General features: G+C 52.2%; 1 protein-coding gene across 1 annotated transcript; it reads left to right on the top strand.

Moving 5' to 3' along the window:
* The first annotated feature begins 3,555 nt into the window (after positions 1 to 3,555).
* On the top strand, positions 3,556 to 20,115 carry PRDM12 (PR/SET domain 12). Its single transcript, XM_054007603.1, has 5 exons — positions 3,556 to 3,875; positions 5,363 to 5,553; positions 8,230 to 8,385; positions 15,881 to 15,992; positions 18,080 to 20,115. The coding sequence occupies exons 1-5, from the start codon at positions 3,653 to 3,655 to the stop codon at positions 18,460 to 18,462; spliced, it is 1,065 nt and encodes a 354-aa protein (XP_053863578.1). The 5' UTR covers positions 3,556 to 3,652; the 3' UTR covers positions 18,463 to 20,115.

Below are 20,115 nucleotides of genomic sequence, written 5' to 3'. Positions count from 1 at the left end.
TTCCTCGGTGCTTGTTCAAGCCCTGTTGTTCTGAGGGCCCCAAACTGTGACCACTCACCTGGGTAGTCTTTACTACAGTCTATGGGACTGCTTCCCTGGCAACCGGTTTGCACAACTGGGCCCTGTCGGCTCTGAGCTCCCTGGGGCCTGATTCTTCATTGCCCACCGCTTGTGTCCTCCTTGACACGGGTGCAATACATTGTCATTTGGCTCCAACCGCTGAAGGGCTCCCTGGCCTACAAGAATCCAGAAGTTTGGGCTGGTCCCAGGGGTTTCCTCCCCATCCAGATCCAGACAATCTGCTTCCGCCCCCATCTCCTTGTGAACAACGATTGATTACAGAGTTAGCACCTCCATTTCCAAGACTGGAGGACTGAGGCCCAGCAAGTCCAAAGAAATGACTGTTCCCAATCTTGGTGCACTGGCCAAAATGCAGGTGACCACTGCATGGCTGTACTGTGACTGGGGGGGGAAGAGGGTGCTTGGGGGTGGGTGGTTCTCAGGGCATGGGAAATCTATTTTAATTTCACCCCCTTTTCCTGAGAAATGCAACAAGAGAAGCTGGGCCAAGCTGAGAGAGTCAGGTGCGGCAGGGAAAAGCCGCAGGCCTTTTTCTCATGTCCCACCTTTATTGTTGGCAGCCTCCTGGGCCATTTCATTGCAAGGGATTTTCCCAGGGTTCATTTCAAAGTGAATTTGAAGCTGGTGTGGGTTTTGCTGCATTGGATGCAACAGGTGCAACCTCCGGGCTACCTTTGTGGGCCCAATCCAGCACCCACTGCTGTAAACGGGCAGCCTGTCCATAGATTGCAATGGGCACGGCTCAGTCTCTGGTTCGGCGCTCTAAACTCATCCTTTCTCCTTCCCACCTTAGGTACATTGGGTCCAACAACGTGGGCCTGGTTCTTATTTGATACAATCACTCCCTCTCCCCTCTTGCTAACCGGGTTAGATGCTTTATGGCCACCTCTGAGGACAGCTCCCTGCCCCACAGAATTTACTGTCTGGACGGCAGAAGAAGAGCTGCCCACCCAGCGGCCTTTGCCTTCAAATGGGACTTGTGCCTGAGCGAGGACTGCAGGAGCCAGACAGGCACAAACCAGGGCGCGTCAGTTTCTGGTAAAGGATCCCCGCGGTTCTGTCTCGAAAAACGATCTGATCTCTCTGCAATCTGCCATCCCAGGAGCCCGGCGAGGGTGGCGGGGGACTGCAGGCTTGTTACCCCCGGTTCGAGCAGGAGAAAGCCAGGGGGGAAGCGCTGCTCCTGCTCTACCTCGTTGTCTTATAATTAGTGACCCGGTTCAGCGCGTTTCTGTCCCAGCTTCTCCCTACACGTTCCCTAACGGGGGCTCTGGAAAGTCCTAAAGCCAGGGCGAGCTTCCCCCCCCAGCCAAATTACTTTTTCTGTTGTCTTCTGCTGGGGGTGGGGAGGGGATTAGCCGGGAGTAGATTAGATTAAGTTAAACACCGTAGCGCTGAACGAACGGGCAGAGAAATGGAGCGATTTCCAAAGCGAGCTGCGCGGGCTCTCCTGGGCTCCGCTCTCTCGGATTCACCGCCAATGTCTCGCTTTGGTTGACAATTGTTTGCAAACTTTCCTTAGAAAGGACCGCCGGAGACCGCTGAGCCCCGAGCGCTCCGAAACTCCGCCGGCCGTTTCTCGTTGCTTTATCCCAACCTGTGAAATCCCCTCTGAAAGAAAAGTCACTTTCGGTTCTCCTTGGCGTTCCCCTCCAACGTGGAAATCGAAGCGTAGAAAGTGTAATATCTAAGGACTGACCCGAGGAAAGCGATAGGTGAGCGGATCCCTGCCCCCTTTCCCCAGAGTTTAGGCAACAGCTGGGGGGGGGGGGGGATTCAGATTTAATCGTCCCGCAATCAGGAGCCGTATAAACGGCCGTTTAGGTTTTACACTATTTTTGCCTTCTCGCGCTCCGAATTAAAATTTAAAACCCAGCCACAGCGCAAAGCCCCTTCTGCGGTTCTTAATAAGATTTAAAAAATTTTCTCGTCGCTTCAAAAGGCTTTGGGGGGCTGCCTGCAAACAAATCGCTGGAGGTGGGGGTTTTTCCACTAGTTCGAGTAATAGAAGCGTTGGGGGGATTTAGTCGTTTTCCAACGCAAAAGGCTCGTTTCTCGAAGGCGTCGGTGTTTTAAAGCCCAGAATCCGAACTACTGCGAGTCAAAAATCTCTGCGCCTTCGATCTAAAGAGAAACGCGGCGTTTAGCAACAAAAGCTTTGTAGGGGCTTTGCAGCCTTTCCCCCGAAAAGAGGAGAATAGGAAGGGGAACATTTCCCGTATCCCCTGTTATGATCTAACCCCCCACCACCGCCTTCCCAACCAGCCGTTTAAAATCGTTTTTGCACCGTAATGTTGAAACCACGAGCCTGGATCTAAGCGCCCGAGCCGAGGAGACCCTGGCTGAGAAAAGATGGGTTCACCCCCCCGCTCCGTCGTTTTAAAAGGCCAGTTTCGGATTTCTTAGGGCGAAATTGCGACTGGAGAGCGAAGTCGGTTTGAACGCGCCAGGGGAAGGAGCCGGGGGTCGGTGCGGGGGACCCAGATCCGCCCAGCCGTGTGGGCGAGCTCAGGTTGTTCTAACGGCGTTCGAGCCGCGGCCATTCTTGGGGGGACAGCTTCCCGCCCCCACCCCGGTTCTGCAGGGCCAGACCAGCTCCCGGTCAATCAAATCCGTTTCTCCCGCTGACTTCTCCGCTCGGCCCCGAGTGATCCAAGGGCCCCGATTGTACCTGGCCAGGCGCGGGAGAAGATTTGATTTTTTCCAATTTACAATTCAAAACCCTCCGGACGGTTTCACCCTGAACAACTTTCCGCAGCGAGGCTCTGTCCTGCCTGCGGGGCAGCGGGTGCTGGCCCGGGCAAGGAGCGGGGGTGTCTCTCAATGATCGGCCGAGACAGGGGCGGGGGAGAAGTGCGCTGTGGGGTGTGTTGGTGCAAAACCGAACCGGAGTGAAACCCGTTGGCCCGCTCTCCCCCCGGCTATTCCTCGCCAGGGCGAAAATCGCCCGTCTCTGAATCCAGGTGGCTTCACTTGAAAGCCAGGAGCCCAATGCACCCTTCCCCCCCCCCCCCCCCCGAGCTGAATGTCCCTATTTCTGCAGCACCCAACCTTGTCACGGGGTGAAAACACCGCCGCTGTCCCTCTGCCAGCCCGCAATAAGGGGGGGTTATTAATTATTATTTAGTTAGTTAGTTAGTTTCCTTTTCCCCTTCCCTCCCCCCGGCCGGCTGGGCAGGTCTAAGGATGTTGCTAGAGCAGGTGTCCAGAAGAGAAGCTCTCTCTCTCTCCACTGATGGGCTATTGGTGGGATATGCGAGGCTGCCTCTCTCTGTCTGTCTCTCCCTCTGTCTCCCCCCTCCCCCCAGGGGGAAGGAGGGGGGGTCTCTGAAGGTTTGGCTCAGTCTGGTAGAACAAGTCTATCTTACAACGTCGGGGGGTCATTAATAACCAATTAGGAGGGTCACTGCCGCCCATATATAACCGGCTGGGAGAGTTTGCCAAGAGGAATCTGTCAAGAGGCAAGGAGCCCATCGCCCCAGGCTGAGCAGAGCTCCGCGCCTGGCTTCCCCGTCCGCCCTGTGCGCCCGGCTGCCCGGTGATCCCTCTCGCTCCCCGCCGCCGGGTTTCTATGATGGGCTCCGTGCTCCCCGCGGAAGCGCTGGTTCTCAAGACAGGGCTGAAGCAGCAGGGGCTGTCCCTGGCGGAGGTGATCACGTCGGACATCCTCCACAGCTTCCTCTACGGCCGCTGGAGGAACGTGCTGGGGGAGCAGCTCTTCGAGGAGAAGAACAATCACAGTAACCCCAAAACGGCCTTCACGGCGGAGGTGCTGGCTCAGTCCTTCTCGGGGGGTGAGTAGCTCCGTCTCCTCGCCGCTTCGGAAGGGAAGCGGGTGGGTGAGGCCCTAAAAACTGCCCCCGCCAGCTGGGTGTGGAGGGAAGGAAGAAGGCGCTGGCTCAGGGCTGGCACCACAACCAGTCTGGGTCGAGCCACCGTCCAGAGCGCTCCAAGTCCCGCGGGCCAGGGCGCGGGGCACTCCACCAGCCGGCTTCTCAGCTGCCCCATCGCCGGTTCGGCCTCTCTCCCCTCGGCTGAAAATCACCACCCTCCTCGGGGACGAGGGAGAATAAAACTCTTGGGTTGCAAAGGGAAAGGCCAGCCATTGCTCTGTGGATCCGTGTGCCCCGGGGGCTCCCACCTCCGAGGCACTTTGCATGTTCAATTCTCTTTCCCAAGCTCCCTTTTCCCCCGTGTTGACTTTCCCACTCCTGCCTCCCGGCATTTTCCCACTTTGCTCAGCGTTTATCCTCAGCCCATTTAAGCTTTAAGCCCCTGGCATTTAAGGTCTTATTAGGCGTGTAATAGCAGTTGACTGAGAAAGAAGAGGGGTTTAATTCATTTAGTTAACTTGGGCTTGACCTGAGAAAGTTCCCACTTAAACCAAGACCTTAAAAAGGGAGCCGGGGCGGGGAAGGGGGGGACGTTTCTTTTCTTTAAGATGTCTCAAGTTCTTATTCCTCATTCATCAACCCGGGGACAATCTACTTTCTCTCGCTTTGGCATCTATGGGGCGCCCCGGCTCCCTTTTCCCCCTCTAGGATTTCTGTTCCTCTCTTAATTTACCATGAAGCCTAATTCCATTTTCATTCACATTATTTCAACCAGCTAATCGTCCCATTTTGTCAGAGGAATTCCTGGGCCCTTTTAAACAAGTCCCCGCGCCATTCAGGCGCGATGGATCGCTACAGCATTCTTAAAGGGCTAATGAATTTAGAATTAGCAATTGCTTTCTAGTTGAGTTTAATGAATGCGGATCACTTTAACAGCGTGACAAATTGCTGGATGGGCTGAAATAGACACCATTTAACCCCCTTTCTCAGCCCCGCGCGCTCTCATCGCTGGGTTTTTTTTCCCAGGTACCTTCTCAATGCCTTAGAGGGGAAGCTTGTAAGACCTTGTAGGATGCGAATGGGGCATTTCTCAGCGCGGGTTTGCTGGGGGGCCCGGGCGAGGCTGCGAAGTTTGGTTAGAATTTGCAAAGCAGCACTTTGTAGGTGACCAGGAGCAGGAAGGGGGGGGGGCGAATTTCTCTGCCCCACAAACCTCCCTCCGGGGGCAGCATGCCCCCCCCTCCCATCGCCGCCCAGGGGAGACCACCTCGCATCCCAACTTCGGAGTCCCTCGCTGAAGTTTGGTGCCTTTTCTCCCCGGGAAGGGACGCTGTGCTAGGGGGTTCGGTCCCTGGTGTCCGGGCGCCGCTAACTGGGGGGGGGGGAGGCAAAGGCGAACCCGGATTCTTCCTCTCCTCCAACCCCCTCTCCTCTCTTCCCCCCGGCAGAGGTGCAGAAGTTATCCAGCCTGGTCCTGCCCTCGGAAGTGATCATCGCCCAGAGCTCCATCCCCGGGGAAGGGCTGGGCATCTTCTCCAAGACCTGGATCAAAGCCGGCACCGAAATGGGACCTTTCACCGGCCGGGTCATCTCGCCGGAGCACGTGGATCTGTGCAAGAACAACAATCTCATGTGGGAGGTAAAGAGGGGCGGGGGGCGCACGAGCTCAGGGATGGGCTGCCTCACGCCTCCTGTGCACGGTGCACACGTGGGAGAGCCCCTGTCACCAACTAGCTCCCGTCCTGCCCGCGCAACTTGTGCCTATGCGCGCAACTTGCGGGAACACGCCGATGTCGCTTCACAGAGCAATTAACGACCGGCTCTGCGGTCCAGAACACGGGGCAGGGAATGAGGACTCCTTGGTCCCGTCCCGTGCTCGTTGCGACCTGTGGCAAGTCATTCCTCCCCCTCCATGTGCCTCAGTTTCCCACGGCATAACGGGGGACGACGATGATACGGTGGGGGCTAATTAAAGGGCTTTGGGATCGTCCCATTAAAGGAACTAGACATGCCAATGAATGTACATGATTTATCCCCAACGGGGGGGGGGGTGTTAATTTCGCAGGATTTCCGTAGGAGAAAAGAATCTTTTATAAAACAAATAAATTCCCTCCCCCCTCCTGCTCAGAGTTAGTCCCCGGCCCGGCGTGGAGAAAGATTTCCTTTGCTTCTCGCTCACCAAGCCAGGTAAAGAGACCAGAACCCACCTTCCCAGCCGTAGCTGGCCCTGCGGTAAAACGCACCAGATTCCCCATTCATCCGCGGCGTCATTAGCGCCTCGCCCGGGGAAAGCGGGTTTGTGGGTGTGCTCCGGCCCCGCTGGAGGGAACTGGGGTCTGCCCGGAATGGACACAAGGTTTCCAGCCTTTCGGGACAGACGTTTGGTGACCCTGGGGTTTAGATCAAGCCGAATTTAACAAAACTCTGGGGCAAAGCGCGACAGAAACAGCTTCGCTAACCCCCGTGAGAACAGCAAGGACCTCGGGGCTGAGACTGGCTGGGCCACATTTCTGTAGGTACAAGTCAGCCGATGGAAAACAGCAGGGGGTTGGGGCTGTAGCTAGGAGAATTACGGTAAGGGGAGAGGGCAAGGCCTTTTCATTCAATAGCCGGGGCCTGATCCGACTCAGTGAAGCCGATGGAGTTTTTTCCATCAGCTTCCCTGGGAGCTGGGTTAGGCTCCAAATTCTCCTCCTGGCCCGGCACCAAACCTCTCTGCTGGCCTCTTTTTGTGCCGTGCAGAGAAAGGAAAGGCCAAGGCCCCACTAGACAGCGGTACTTGCTGCGGGGGGCAAGGATCATGTCCCTGTTCCCAGATAATCAGTGGGGCTCATTAGGGAGGTTGCCCATCTCCAGTGTAACCAGGAACGAAGCCCTTTCGATCTGTGTGTTGCTCATGCAGGTTTGCTGCCTTTGTTGCACCCTCGGGTCTCCTAGGAGCGTGGGGCAGCCGGGGGTGTTGCAGGACCCAAGAACAATAGAAAACAAGCTGACATATAATGTTGTCCCCTGGCAATGCCCGCCTCCCATTCTCCCATCCTAAGGGGCTGGTTCTGCAAACTTCAGGCCTTGCGGCTCTCTGGGCTACTGGCGGCGGCGGGACCGAGCCCAGAAGCTGCTGCAGCAGAAATCTGGACTCATTCCTTTGACCAGACATGGGGGCCTGGTGCAAATGAACCTGGTGTAAATCAGGAGTGACTCCATCGAGGTCAGCGGGATTACACTGGTGTAAAACCAGGGTGAGCGGGATCAGAATCGGGTCCCTTTATCCAAGCAGACAACATCCCAGGCTGTGATTTGGTGCATTTTAACCATTTGTTGCCTGGGGACTTGCTTCTTGTGAACAAGTCTGTCCCTTTTTTCAGATCTTCACTTACAGATCTTCCGCCGGATAGCCACACGCTGCAAGCCAGTGCCTTAGCTTAGATCCTCTTAATGTCGGCCCTGGTCTTGGGTCCATTGACATGGAAGGCAAAGCTCCCACTGGCCTCAGTGATTCAAGATGGGCCTCCCCCTTTGCTAGGTTTGCTCGGACTTAGGGTCATTTATCAAAGAAATCCAAATGAGACAAGAGTCCCCTGATTGTGCTCCTCAAGCCCTGGCTGAGAGGGGTCCCTAGAGCAGGGGGAAGGAACCACACGTCTCAAAGTGGGGCCAAGATGGCAGGTGATGTTCTGGGCCGGGCGAGAGCCTGTGGACTATGGAACCGCAGGCCAGGGCTGTTCCAGGGCAGGCTAGCTCTGTCAGTCCAGGGAAGTGACAGCAGCCGGCCGCACCCAACGCCAAGCCCCTTGCCTATGCTCTCCCCTGCCTATTGACTGATTCCCGGCCCCTGCACTGAACAGCACCCAAGAGGAACATGGGATTTGCCATGTCAGATCAGACTCTTTATTAAAGGAACAGCCATCGGCACCTGCCAGCCCTGCTGTGCCAGGCCCTTCCTGTACATGCCCAGGGCTTACCCTTCCTACAGCCCTCCCATGTCCTCTCCACCAGGAAAGATGAGCTACACACTCCGAACATCCTCTATGTGTTGCCCCCACCCTTTAGCTGATTAAACCCTTCTAACTCCTACCTCCCAACATGACAAATAATACACGCTCCAGCTGCTACAAACCTGCCACATAGCCCCAGGGATGAGCATCTCTGACCTACTGAGGCTCTGTGTGTAGGGGGAGGGGGTTACAGGCCACTGACTTCTCACAGCATCCCACAAGACCCTGGGCCATCCCTGGGTGTGTAAGGTGGAAAAGACTTGGGCAGCACATTCAACCACAAGGCTATTAACGTATCACCCCCTTGCTCCTCACCCTAGGTGTTCAACGAAGATGGCACTGTCCGCTACTTCATCGATGCCAGCCAAGAAGACCACCGTAGCTGGATGACCTACATCAAGTGTGCCAGGAACGAGCAGGAGCAGAACTTGGAAGTGATCCAGATAGGAAACAGTATATTCTACAAGGCCATTGAGGTAAGTGAGGCTGGGAAGAAGTGTGTGTGTGTGTGTGTGGCGGGGGGAAGTGGAGCAGGGAACTGGCCTGTCCCGTATCACGCATCCTCCCTTGTTCATCAGGACTTTGTAGTCAGAGGCCTAATTCAGGCAGCAGTGAAAAGACTAGCGGCTTGTGGAGGGCGAAATGTTGGCACGGAGACCCTCTCGAGAGCAGCAGGGGTCCATGTGGCGGTGTTGGAGAATGACACGCGCACACATGAGAACGGAGCTTGGCGGGCGTCTCAGTGCCATCACCAGTGCCTGGGCTTGCAAGGGGGGCCTGGAAAAATGAGGATTTGTCTTTTTCTGTGTGTGTGTGTGGAGGGGGGGATATGGGGGGAGAGAGAAAAGAAATAAGACTTGGGTATTCTTCCTGCTGTGGAACTGTGCAGAGGACTGAGATGTTAACCTTAGGGGTCTGCTCCTTCTCCCATTGAAGTCAGTGCGACTTTTGCCACTGCCTGTAATTGGAGCAGGATTCTGCCGTTGCCTCTAATGGACCCCGCTTCAAGGTCTATGCCAGGGACAAATGAGAATCAGGTAGGTTTAACGTAAAACATACAAGTTACGTTATTGTTAAAATTAAAGTTTTTGGGGGATTCAAGTTAAATACCCAGATCCCTGATCCTGCAAGTCTTGATTCAGCCAAAAGATTCATTGAATTCCACAGACCGGGTGCGGCTTCTGGTAATAATGACATAAATCAGGAGTGACTCCAGTGAGCTCTGTGTAAAACCAGTGTGAGAGAGAGGAGAATCAGGCCCATTGACTTCACTTGGCATTTTGGCTGGATAAAGATGTGCAGGATCAGGCTTCCAGAGCAGCAAATTCTGGAACTGGCCAAGCCCAGGTCTCTGGTTAGTGGAGTTCACTCACAAGCTTTTTGAGGCAGGGATCATGTTTTCATCAGTGTTAGTGCAGCACCCAGTACAAGGGGCCCTGATCCTGCTTCTAGGAACTACCACAATATACATGTTTCATAGAATATCAGGGTTGGAAGGGACCTCGGGAGATCATCTAGTCCAACCCCCTGCTCAGAGCAGGACCAATCCCCAGACAGATTTTTGCCCCAGATCCCTAAATGGCCCCCTCAAGGATTGAACTCACCTGGGTTTAGCAGGCCAATGCTCAAACCACTGAGCTATCCCTCCCCCCTGGCTGTGGCTCTGAGCCCGCAGATCTCTCCAGCTGGGGAACTGGCTCCCGGCTGCACGGTGAAGCTAGGGCTATTCATCTTTCATCACAAAACTTTTCCCCGTGAGAGGTCAGGACTGAAATGGGACAGCTCCTCACAAGCGGCACACAACCAGACTGCCCAAGCGATAGAGCAGCCAGTGCTAATGGGAGGGAACCATCTCCAAGAGGCACCCACAGGCCTCCGAGCACCTAACAATATCAGAGCTGAAGGCAACATGTTCCACACGCCCGATATTAAAAAACTCTCTGTAAGCCAATACCCCAAACTCCCTGCAGAGAGAGACAAACTAAGCAGGGCCCGGGAGATGCTGAGCCTCAGGGCCGCCCGGGGGGGGGGCAAGTGGGGCAATTTGCCCCAGGCCCCACAAGAGTCCCCAGGAGAATATAATATTCTATAGTATTGCAACATTTTTTATGGAAGGGGCCCCCGAAATTGCTTTGCCCCAGGCTCCCTGAATCCTTTGGGCGGCCCTGCTGAGCCTCACATGGAAAGTCTCCGGGAACCGGGGCAGATAGGGAGCATCCCACACAGAGGGGAAGGCCCCACCTCAAACCCTGTTGGGATGATACCTTGGGGCAGTCAGTGGCTGCATTCAAGGCGGCCGCATTTCGGACGAAAGGGCTGTTGGCTGCAGAGCCCGATGTGGGTCTCGGCAGTATTACAATTTGGCTGCCTGGGTGGGGCAGGGGCGGGAATGTCCCTCATTGAATCCAACCTCCCATCACGACGGGATTGGCTCTGTCACGACTCCAGCAGTGAGTCTAGGATAACAAACGCCCCAGGGATAGGATTGGATTCACGTGGCTCTGGAGAGTCTCTGAGCCAGGAGAGGAATATGAGTGCACGCTCGCCGTGTTGCTCTTTGCCACGTGTGTCCAACAGAGCCAGCGCCAGGGTCCCAGGATAGAACAATTGCACCCTGAACACACTAGCAGAAGGGAACGTGCAAGGGGCTGCCTACATGGTGCCGAGCATCTTGGTCCCCAACCAGCAGAGTGCTTAAGTGCGTGTGCTTCGCTATACGCATGTGCATAGTCCCCTTGACATTTTTAGGGCCCTGCATGAACTTCAAGATGAGCCACATGCTTTGTTGGATGGTGACCAAGGTCTGCAGCACCTTGCACATCACCCCCGATGTGAGATTTAAAAGAAAAATCATTGGGTCCCAATTCTGTACCCCATAGGCAGGTCAACTCCCACTGCCTTCAGATAGGAGTTCTGCCAGCGTAGGGACAGCACATTCGGACCCACAGTTTATCCTGGAGATAAACGAAACGGTCAAGTCAAATAGATTGGTGCAGAAAGAGCGAAAACTGTTCCTTTTCTGTGGCAGGCAACTTGGGCATTTGCAACCAGCTTTCTGCAGCGTAAGGTACTGCCCAAAGCTAGAAACCATCCCCTGCCAACCTGTGTAAATCCAGGACACAGGAGTGCGAAGTGTTGATATTCTGTAACGTTCCTCATAGGTGGGGTTTCTTTGCCTAATGGAAAAATAACAGCTCCGATTTTTATTTAACGCTGATCCTCAACTCCTTATTCCCGTGGACGAGCTGAGGAAAGGTTGTTCATTGTAAAGGGAGTTTAACTGCTTTTTATCTTTGGTTTTTATACGATATGATGAAATAGAATAATAGTATTATACTGACATAATTCTTAAAAATATAGATCTATTGCATTTATATGATCGCTAGTATACATGTGTGTATGAATGATGCCAGATACATATATATGTGCGTATATAATGCCTAATACAGACATACAGTAATACGCAGTTCGTACTGCTCATATGTCCGAATCCGTGATTCTACAAACCCCAGAACACTATTTTTCAGTTTTCCTAGATCACAAAAAAACCTAAGTTATAAAACGTAAGTGTTTGTGACTCCAATTGACAAAGGAAATAAATGTCACAGTTCAACCCGGCAGCCCACCGCGCTGTAGTACATGCCGGTATCCAGACATCTACTGGTATGTTAAGTAGTAGCCGTGCCTGGGTCTGCTCCGGCACCCAGTGCATTAAATAACACAGGATCACTCAACAGTGTCAGATGGAGATGGGGTTAATTATGAATTTTGTTCTGAAAGAGAGAGTGAGGGAAATCAAACGTGGCCTGGAAATGTATGAGATTAGATTTTAATAGCTCGGTCTAGGTCCCGATTCTGCATTCCTTCCTCGCCCCAGAGTCCCATATCCAGTCACACAATGCACATGCACAGTGCCACGGGTACTCACGCTTTGAAGTTGGCTTCTATTACTCTGTTTATTCTGTTTGAAATCATTAGGAGTTGGGGGGGGGCACAAAGAATGCTGGCTCAGCCTGCATTGGGGTGAATATTTATTGAGGTGTCTATTTGTGGGAGAGGGGATTAGAAGTGGATTTTCACCCAGTGGACCACATCCACTCTGATCTGCTTGGATACATCCTTAGAATCCCTTTGATGAACCCACTAGAGGAGGGTGGATCCACCATATCTTTTACAGCAGTTGTATCCATTCTGCCCTCATACCAAAGCTCATTTAAGAAATGTAGGTTGTTTATTGCAAACATCTCTGTCCAGGCATTGGAGCTGAATGACCCTTGATATCTTGACTGCTTTTCCCCCTTTGAAATCCCAAATGAGGGTGCCACTCACTCACCAAACGCAATATATAAACCCTTTAAATCAGAGCTATTGCTGAATTACAGAGCACAAATAAAGTGTCTCAAAACAGTGAGTGGTTCCAACCACTATTCACCACCTTGAAACGTCACAAAAGCCAAACGTGGGTTGAAAAGAAAAATTAATTCCAGGACTGAGGCTCTGGGTGGTTAATTTCAGAACAGAGCGACTCTCTGGAGATGGTAGTAAGAGCCCAATCCCGCAGATTTGATTCTCGTGAATAGAGCCCCGGGCTAATCTCATAAAGGCAGCAGGATTGGGCCCATAATCCCCAAAGACCGAGTTTCTGATCTGTAAATGCGGATCTAATCTTTGCAATAGTGGCATGGAGAGCAATGCTTTCATAGATGATTACATGTCATTAAAAAAAGTCATCAGTTTCTTGGGAATCCAGCAGAGGTAGAATGCAATGCTAGAAAAAGAACCGATATATTGAAAAATCCAGTTTGTTACACACACACACACACACACACACTCCATCTTTCTCCTCTGCATGGACGCACACAGTCTCTCTTCTCTCTCACCCCCACCCCCCTTGCACTCTCTGTGCAGGTGTACACACACTTTGACACACTTTCAGTCTCTTTTTCCCAGCACACAGATGTTGTCATGCAATCTGTCTATGTTTTCATGACTACTCCGTTGCTGTAGTGTCTGAACATCGCCCACACAGTTAAACCAACTCCACAAATGACCCAAGGCGTCTTTGTCCTTCCTCCTCCCCCCCAGGCAGGTTGATTGGGGGCATTTTTGTAATTAATTGCTTTTATTTGCTTGTTGGATTTTTGTTTCCCTCTTCTCCTGCTGCTCTTTCTTCCCACTTTCTCTTCCTTCTTCCTCAGCTGTGTCTAGCTGCAGCTGTGGGGGTGTGAAGTTGAGGCAGTGAGTTTCAACCTTCAATGTGAAAGCCGTGAGATTCGTGGGGCTGACTCAGATTGCCTTAGTGCATGTGTGCACACACCTATCTGTGCACACGCACACTTCTGCCCTCATCCACACGCACGCACACTGGTGCATACGCGCAATCCAGCGCGCACACACTGAAGTTCATCCCTTCTCTTCTCTTTATTCTCTTCTATTAAAAGGGACTCGTTTTCAATGAGATGGTTAAATGATTGCATGCATGCCAGTAAGTGAGACCTACAATTTATTTCCAAGTTCATACTATTCAACCCTTATAGAGGCCACTATTCATCATTAACCAAGTGCCTAACTTAAGGTCAATTCCCATTGTTTGTAGTATGATTCCTCATATGCTTAAAGTTAGGCACATATTTAAGTGCTTTGCTGAATCTGGGCCATTATGAACAGGGCCCTGTGTATTCAGTGATTCTATGGCTGCAAAATTGTGCTCCAGAATCTGGACTTTTATTATTATAATTATTTAAATTAAATCTCTTACGCATGATTTGCATAGAAAACCATCAAAACACGAAGTAGGTGTGATTTAGTGTAGCAGTGTCTGACAGCCTGAAATAGTAGCTCTGACCAGTGAGAATTGCCTTGTTCTTCTCAGTTGGGTGTTGATTCTGAAACCTAATGACACCACTCTACATGCCAGCCAGGTTAACTATTTCTTTGATGGGTCATTTCAGCAGTGGCTAGTTTGCCCACCCTACATTTTCAAACTACTTCCCAGGTGCTAAAAGCCCCAGCAATCCCCTGATCTCTACAATGTAGGTATGCACTGTTCTCCCCCAAACCTGAGACATTGGAAAAGTGAAGGGCAAAGGAAAATAAATGGATTTCAACACCACAATAAATAATGCAAGAGAGATGCTTTCAAACCTTGCTTCTTAAATATCCTTATGGCTGCTGTAGAATACTCCGCCTGCTGCACTGAAATGCTGTGGGAATCAAAGGCCTTGCTGTGGTGTTATTTATTATTATTACTGTAGTGGCACGGCTCAGGACCCCACTGTATTAGGTGCTGTACAAACCCAGCACAAAAAGCCGGTCCCTGCCCTGAAGAGCTTAGAATCTAAGTAGAATTTAGACCAGTGGTTCTCAATCTATTTACCATTGTGCATCGCATATGTGTTATGTGGGCTGCATCCAATACTACCTGTATGGCCCTGAGGATGTCACGTGGGCTGCAGCTCCGTGCTGATTGGGCCGCAGGTTGGGAGCCACTGATTTAGACCCATCTTCCCACCAAACCACTGCCCCTTACCAGGAGGTGTACAAGCCTTTCCTTTAACTCTGACCGTGCCCTGGGCAACCCAAGCCCTTAGCTATTGTATCTGCACTTCCTGTCTGAGCCATCTCCTTGCTTAAAAAGCACCAGGAGGTTTATAGATTCATAGATTCTAGGACTGGAAGGGACCTCGAGAGGTCATCGAGTCCAGTCCCCTGCCCGCATGGCAGGACCAAATACCGTCTAGACCATCCCTGATAGACATTTATCTAACCTACTCTTAAATATCTCCAGAGATGGAGATTCCACAACCTCCCTAGGCAATTTATTCCAGTGTTTAACCACCCTGACAGTTAGGAACTTTTTCCTAATGTCCAACCTAGACCTCCCTTGCTGCAGTTTAAACCCATTGCTTCTGGTTCTATCCTTAGAGGCTAAGGTGAACAAGTTTTCTCCCTCCTCCTTATGACACCCTTTTAAATACCTGAAAACTGCTATCATGTCCCCTCTCAGTCTTTTCTTTTCCAAACTAAACAAACCCAATTCTTTCAGCCTTCCTTCATAGGTCATGTTCTCAAGACCTTTAATCATTCTTGTTGCTCTTCTCTGGACCCTTTCCAATTTCTCCACATCTTTTTTAAGGTGCGTGTCCGCTCCCTCCCCCTGCCAACTGGCTCCTTTGGTGGTAGTAGGAGGCTTGCTGGGGGCAGAGAAGAGTCGCGCTCTGCCAAATCTCAGCTGGGGTAAGATAGAGCAGCCCCTAGGCTCAGCACAGCACAGAGCCATACCTGGCTCCCGGATAGATCTCCCCCCTCCTCTCCCACAGGAGCAGATCTCCGCACAGGACAGAATTTGGACCGAAATGTTTAGGGGCAGCACTGGATCGGATTAACACTTCCTCTCTCTCTGCCTCGGTTTCCCCTTCCACCCTTTGTCTTTCTTGTCTATATAAACTGTAAGCTGTTTGGGGCAAAGACTGTCTCTTATTCTGTGGAAGTACAGCACCTAGCGCAATGGGGCTCTGATCTCAGTTGAGGCCTCTAAGATAATGCCACCGTTGTCCTGTCGCTGAAGCCAGAGGAAGCTGTCGGGTCTCTTTGTCATGATCAATCTCTGACTATTTTCTAGTCTCTGCAGCACTGTCCTGGACAGTCCAGTCTATGAGCTGTGTATCTGCCTAGTCTAAGCCTTTTAGTGTGCCCAGCGTGGTTTGGGATATTGGAACTAGGGAAATGGCGAGTGTCTGGATGCCAAGTGCAGTTCTAATCATGTGCCATAATTCCCGTCTTTTACCTCTCAGTTCCAGGGTCCCGCTTGGAATCACTCCAGATTCCAGCTGCCAGATTATCTCTGCTGTAACCCCCGAGTTACACCAGAGATTAATTTTGCTCTACGAGACTCTGGCTCCAGCTATCATGGAGGCAACAAGCAGAAAAATCTATTCACCTCCATCCTGTTTGTTTTTTCTTTCCCTGTAGATGATTCCACCAGACCAAGAGCTGCTGGTCTGGTACGGGAACTCCCACAACACCTTCCTGGGGATCCCGGGCGTGCCGGGCTTGGAGGAGGAGCAGAAGAAGAACAAGCATGGTACGTAGCGCTCGATAGGACAGTAACTGTTGCAAATGCACATCTGATGTCATCCCCCGGCCCGTACTCTATGCACACGGGCCCTGCTGGCTGTCCCCTGGCTATCCCTGGACAATGAAGGGGGGGAAGGGTCTCACTAGCACCTGGATCCTCTCAGGCAATCAGCTCCTTCACTGCTTACCCGGCAGGGAGTGACTGGTGGACCATGACCCAGTGCTGACAGACCTCCATGAAGAGGGGCAGGGAATAAAGCCTGGAGAGTGTTTGACTCTGAGCTGTTCCAACCACTGCTCCCCTGCAGCTCGAGTCACCGCAGGGCCTGTCCTGTCTGGCCTTGTAAAATCCTGGGCCCGTTTCTCCTGAGCTGTTTGCACAGCCTGGACCAGCTCCTCAGTTGGTGGGAATCGGCTTCGCTCCACTGGGAGACTTTCGCCGATTTACTCCAGCGCTCAACAGATAACGACTGGTAATAACTTGATGTTGCCTGAGCCCTTTGTAATGCCAGTAAGGGTGAGGGTCTGAACGCACTGGGTCTCTATTATGCTGCTGTTCTCCCCAGGTTTGCCTTTTAGCTGCCCCAATAGAAAACTGCTGAGGGCTTTGGTGGAGCTGACCCCACTGGGGTCCCCAAAGCTGCCCTAGTGGACAGGGTAGGCGCTGTACTTTTCTTCTTGGGATCCCTCTGAGCCCTACTATGGAACAAAGGCTGCTTAGCTCATAAGGATCAAGGCCAAGGGGCTCCCCCGAAATTCTGCCGGAGACATCAATGAGTCTTAGCATTGCCTCCCCATGCTGACTTGCCCAGGGCTGTCACAGCTTTGCCTGCAGGGTCCCTATGGCCAATCATCCCGAATAGCCTGTGGCCCAAATCCAGCAGTGAGAGAGCCCTTCATTCATCACTCCCACGCGGAGGAGGCTTCCTGCATGGTGAGTGGGGCAGAGAAAGTGCTGACTCTGTGCTCCGCCCGAGCAGAGGCTAAGTGCCGAGTCACTGATTTCCCTGGGCTGTATGGGGGCCACTTCATTAACCCCATACCAACCCCTCTTCTCCCAAGATCCCATAACAGGGGACTCTTAACTTCTCTGGGATTCCTTCTCTTTTTGTGCCATTTCCCATTGGGATAGACGGAGAAGGGGACCGGAGCAAACAAGCCAGCAACAGGGGATTTTAGATCTCCAGGTCCAATAGGCTGCAGAATGCAAAGGGGGTGGGGAGAGGAAACCGTTCATAGACCATAATACTGAAGTAAGGAAAGGAGAGATAGTGAGCCCCATGCAGCCTGCCTCAGCGTGACCTTAAAAAGGGTGCACCTGCCTGCACTGCATTATAGCTCTCGGGACCTGAGCAGAGGAGGTGGGGTTTGCCCCACTGTCCTTGACTCGCTCACACCCACTCGCCCTGCCTCTTTGGCTCTGCAGAGGTGAGTGCTTTTCACACAGTCTGTATGTGCCTGGGCTCAGGGCTGCAGAAGAGCTCAGGGCCCGATTGTCCCTAGCCTTCACAACCTCCTCAGGCAAGGAGTTCCACAGGTTGACTGTGCGCTGTGTGAAGAGCTGTTCTGGAAAGGCCCAGGTGTCAAGGACAGAAAACAGCAGACACCCCCTACCCCATGAAGAAAGGCTAGTGATTCGGGCATAGGGCACCCGGCTCTTATCCCCAACTCATGCTACCCTTGAGTGAGTCACTGAGAAGCACCCTGCCCAGTTTCCTGGTCTATAAAACTGAAATAGTGATACCTCCCTCCCAGAGGGCTGGGAGGTTGAATTGGTCGATGCCTGCAAAGTGCTTGGAGATCCTTAGCTGGCAGATGCAGCAGAGTTGCACAGTGCTTATAGAAACGCTGGTTATTTATCATCGATTCATTATGTGCTGTGGGGGCATCGCTACTGAGCTTGTCCTGACTGGTCACCACGCACCAATGTGCCTCTGTCTTTATTGAAGGTGCCGTAACCTTGAGAATGCCTAGTGCCATGAAGGCACCTCACAGGCACAAGGAAGGGAACGAATTGCTCAGGCCCTGAGCTCCTGTTCCGGCTGGGGAGCAGAGGGCGGTGGCTGACTCCTTGTGTTGTTCTTTATTACACAGAGGACTTCCACACGGTGGAGACGGGCGCCAGCACGGCTGGCCGCATGCGGTGCGTGATCTGCCACCGTGGCTTCAACTCCCGCAGCAACCTGCGCTCCCACATGCGCATCCACACCCTGGACAAGCCCTTCGTCTGCCGCTTCTGCAACCGCCGCTTCAGCCAGTCCTCCACACTCCGCAACCATGTGCGCCTGCACACCGGGGAGCGCCCCTACAAGTGCCAGGTCTGCCAAAGTGCCTACTCCCAGCTCGCTGGACTCCGGGCCCACCAGAAGAGCGCAAGGCACCGACCTCCCAATGCCTCCCTGCAGTCTCACTCCCCAGCCTTGCCCGGGCCCCACCCTGCCTCCCTGGCGCATCACATACCGACAATGGTGCTGTGAGCCGCTGTCGAGGTGCCGGGTTCCAGGCAGGCATTTCCAGCTGTTGCAGACTGGCATTGATAATGCTGATGAATTTGTTGGCATCAACCCTTCAGGGAGGGGTGGGGGAGGGCTGGAGGGAGTGAGGACGGGGCAGGGCTGATTTCTTAATTAAACCGTTTGCTGACAAAGGGGCACCTCTGTTAAACCATTGCCATTCCCTTGGGACTTAGGGTGTTATCTTACCAGTGCGAGACATGAGCCCAGCCCTGTGATCCATTCAGTGCATCTTCTCCTTGCTGATCAGTCTGGGCCAGGGAGCGTCAGGGCTCCAACCATAGAGGAGGCTGTGTGATAAGCTTCATTGTCCCGGGTGTTTGGCATCAGGCAGTGAGTGGTATAAAGGCATTTGGGAGGGTAAACACACTGAGAATGAAAAATAACATGAACCTTAATGTGAAGACACCAGTATATGGAGTAGTGGGGGGTGGGGAAGAGCCAAAATGCTGATTTGTGAAACATTTTCCAAGGACTTTTGTGTTCAATTCCGTTGGAGGAAGAGATGAAAAATTGCTTTCCCCTCTATTGAAGTTAGCACAGCTGGAAGGCCAGATTCACCCTTGGTGGGAGCCGGCACCATTCTGTTGAAGTCAGTGCAGCTGTGCCTGTTTACACCAGTGGTAATTTTGGCCCCAAAGCTGTGTCTGCACTGGGGATATTTACAAAACCCTATTCTGATGTTAGTGCTGGTGGGATCAAAGTACAGACAAAAATCATGGGGCCAGGCCCCATTTTTGTGACCGTTTCCGTTAGGCTTGGAGTCCATGCTAGACCCCCAGCTGGTCCCCATGCCAGTTCAGCTGGTCCACCACATCCCACGGCCTGATCTGTCGTGCCAGAGCTAGCACCAGTGGGAAGGATCTTTTGTAAGTTTCCAGACTCAAGTGTATTCGTTCAAAAAACCACACCCCTAGTTTTTCCATGTCTAAGCTGTGCACATGGTAAGACCTCTGAAATTGCACACGGATCTGAGCTCCTGCCCATGCAGACAGGGGACATGCAAAGCGGCAACTGAGCAACAGGCTGTTGATGAAAATTTGCGCCATCATGCGCTCAGGAAATGGAGAATCAAGCAAGTTGCCTGGTGTCACCAAAAGCATTTTTCCAGGATGTGTGTAAGCTGGGGTAGCTAGAAGTGCCCCCACACACACACACACTCAGCTCACCTTGCCAAGGCCACTCCCACGCTGCATGGGTGTTCCTCCTTCATCTCTAAAGTAGGGCTGGTGGTCCTTCAGCAGATCCATATCTCTAGGGTCTATTTAAACTCTTACCTCTACTGCCCTCTGGAGACCAGAGAGAAATAATTCCTTTGGCCAAACCACACCCAGAATACAGTCCGGAGCGCCCCCTTGAGTCCTGCCACAGTTATGAACCCAATAAGAAGGGTTTTGTGAAATAAAATATAAAAAAACTATTATAATATTATTAATTATAAGTATACGATGTATAGAGTTTTCGCAAACTGTGTTTTACTTCCAGAAAACAATTGTCACTTTACCTTTGTAAATATTTATGTAAAACATTATTTACAAAACTTTGATATTATATATTATTTGATGGTATATGTACACAGCTGTAAATACATTTGTACCTCTCTCTCTTGTATTCTAA

This window comes from Malaclemys terrapin, chromosome 17, assembly GCF_027887155.1.
Source record: "Malaclemys terrapin pileata isolate rMalTer1 chromosome 17, rMalTer1.hap1, whole genome shotgun sequence".
NCBI lineage: Eukaryota > Metazoa > Chordata > Testudines > Emydidae > Malaclemys > Malaclemys terrapin.
The sequence above is the reverse complement of the archived record's forward strand: the minus strand, read 5'-3'. Positions and strand labels throughout refer to the sequence as shown.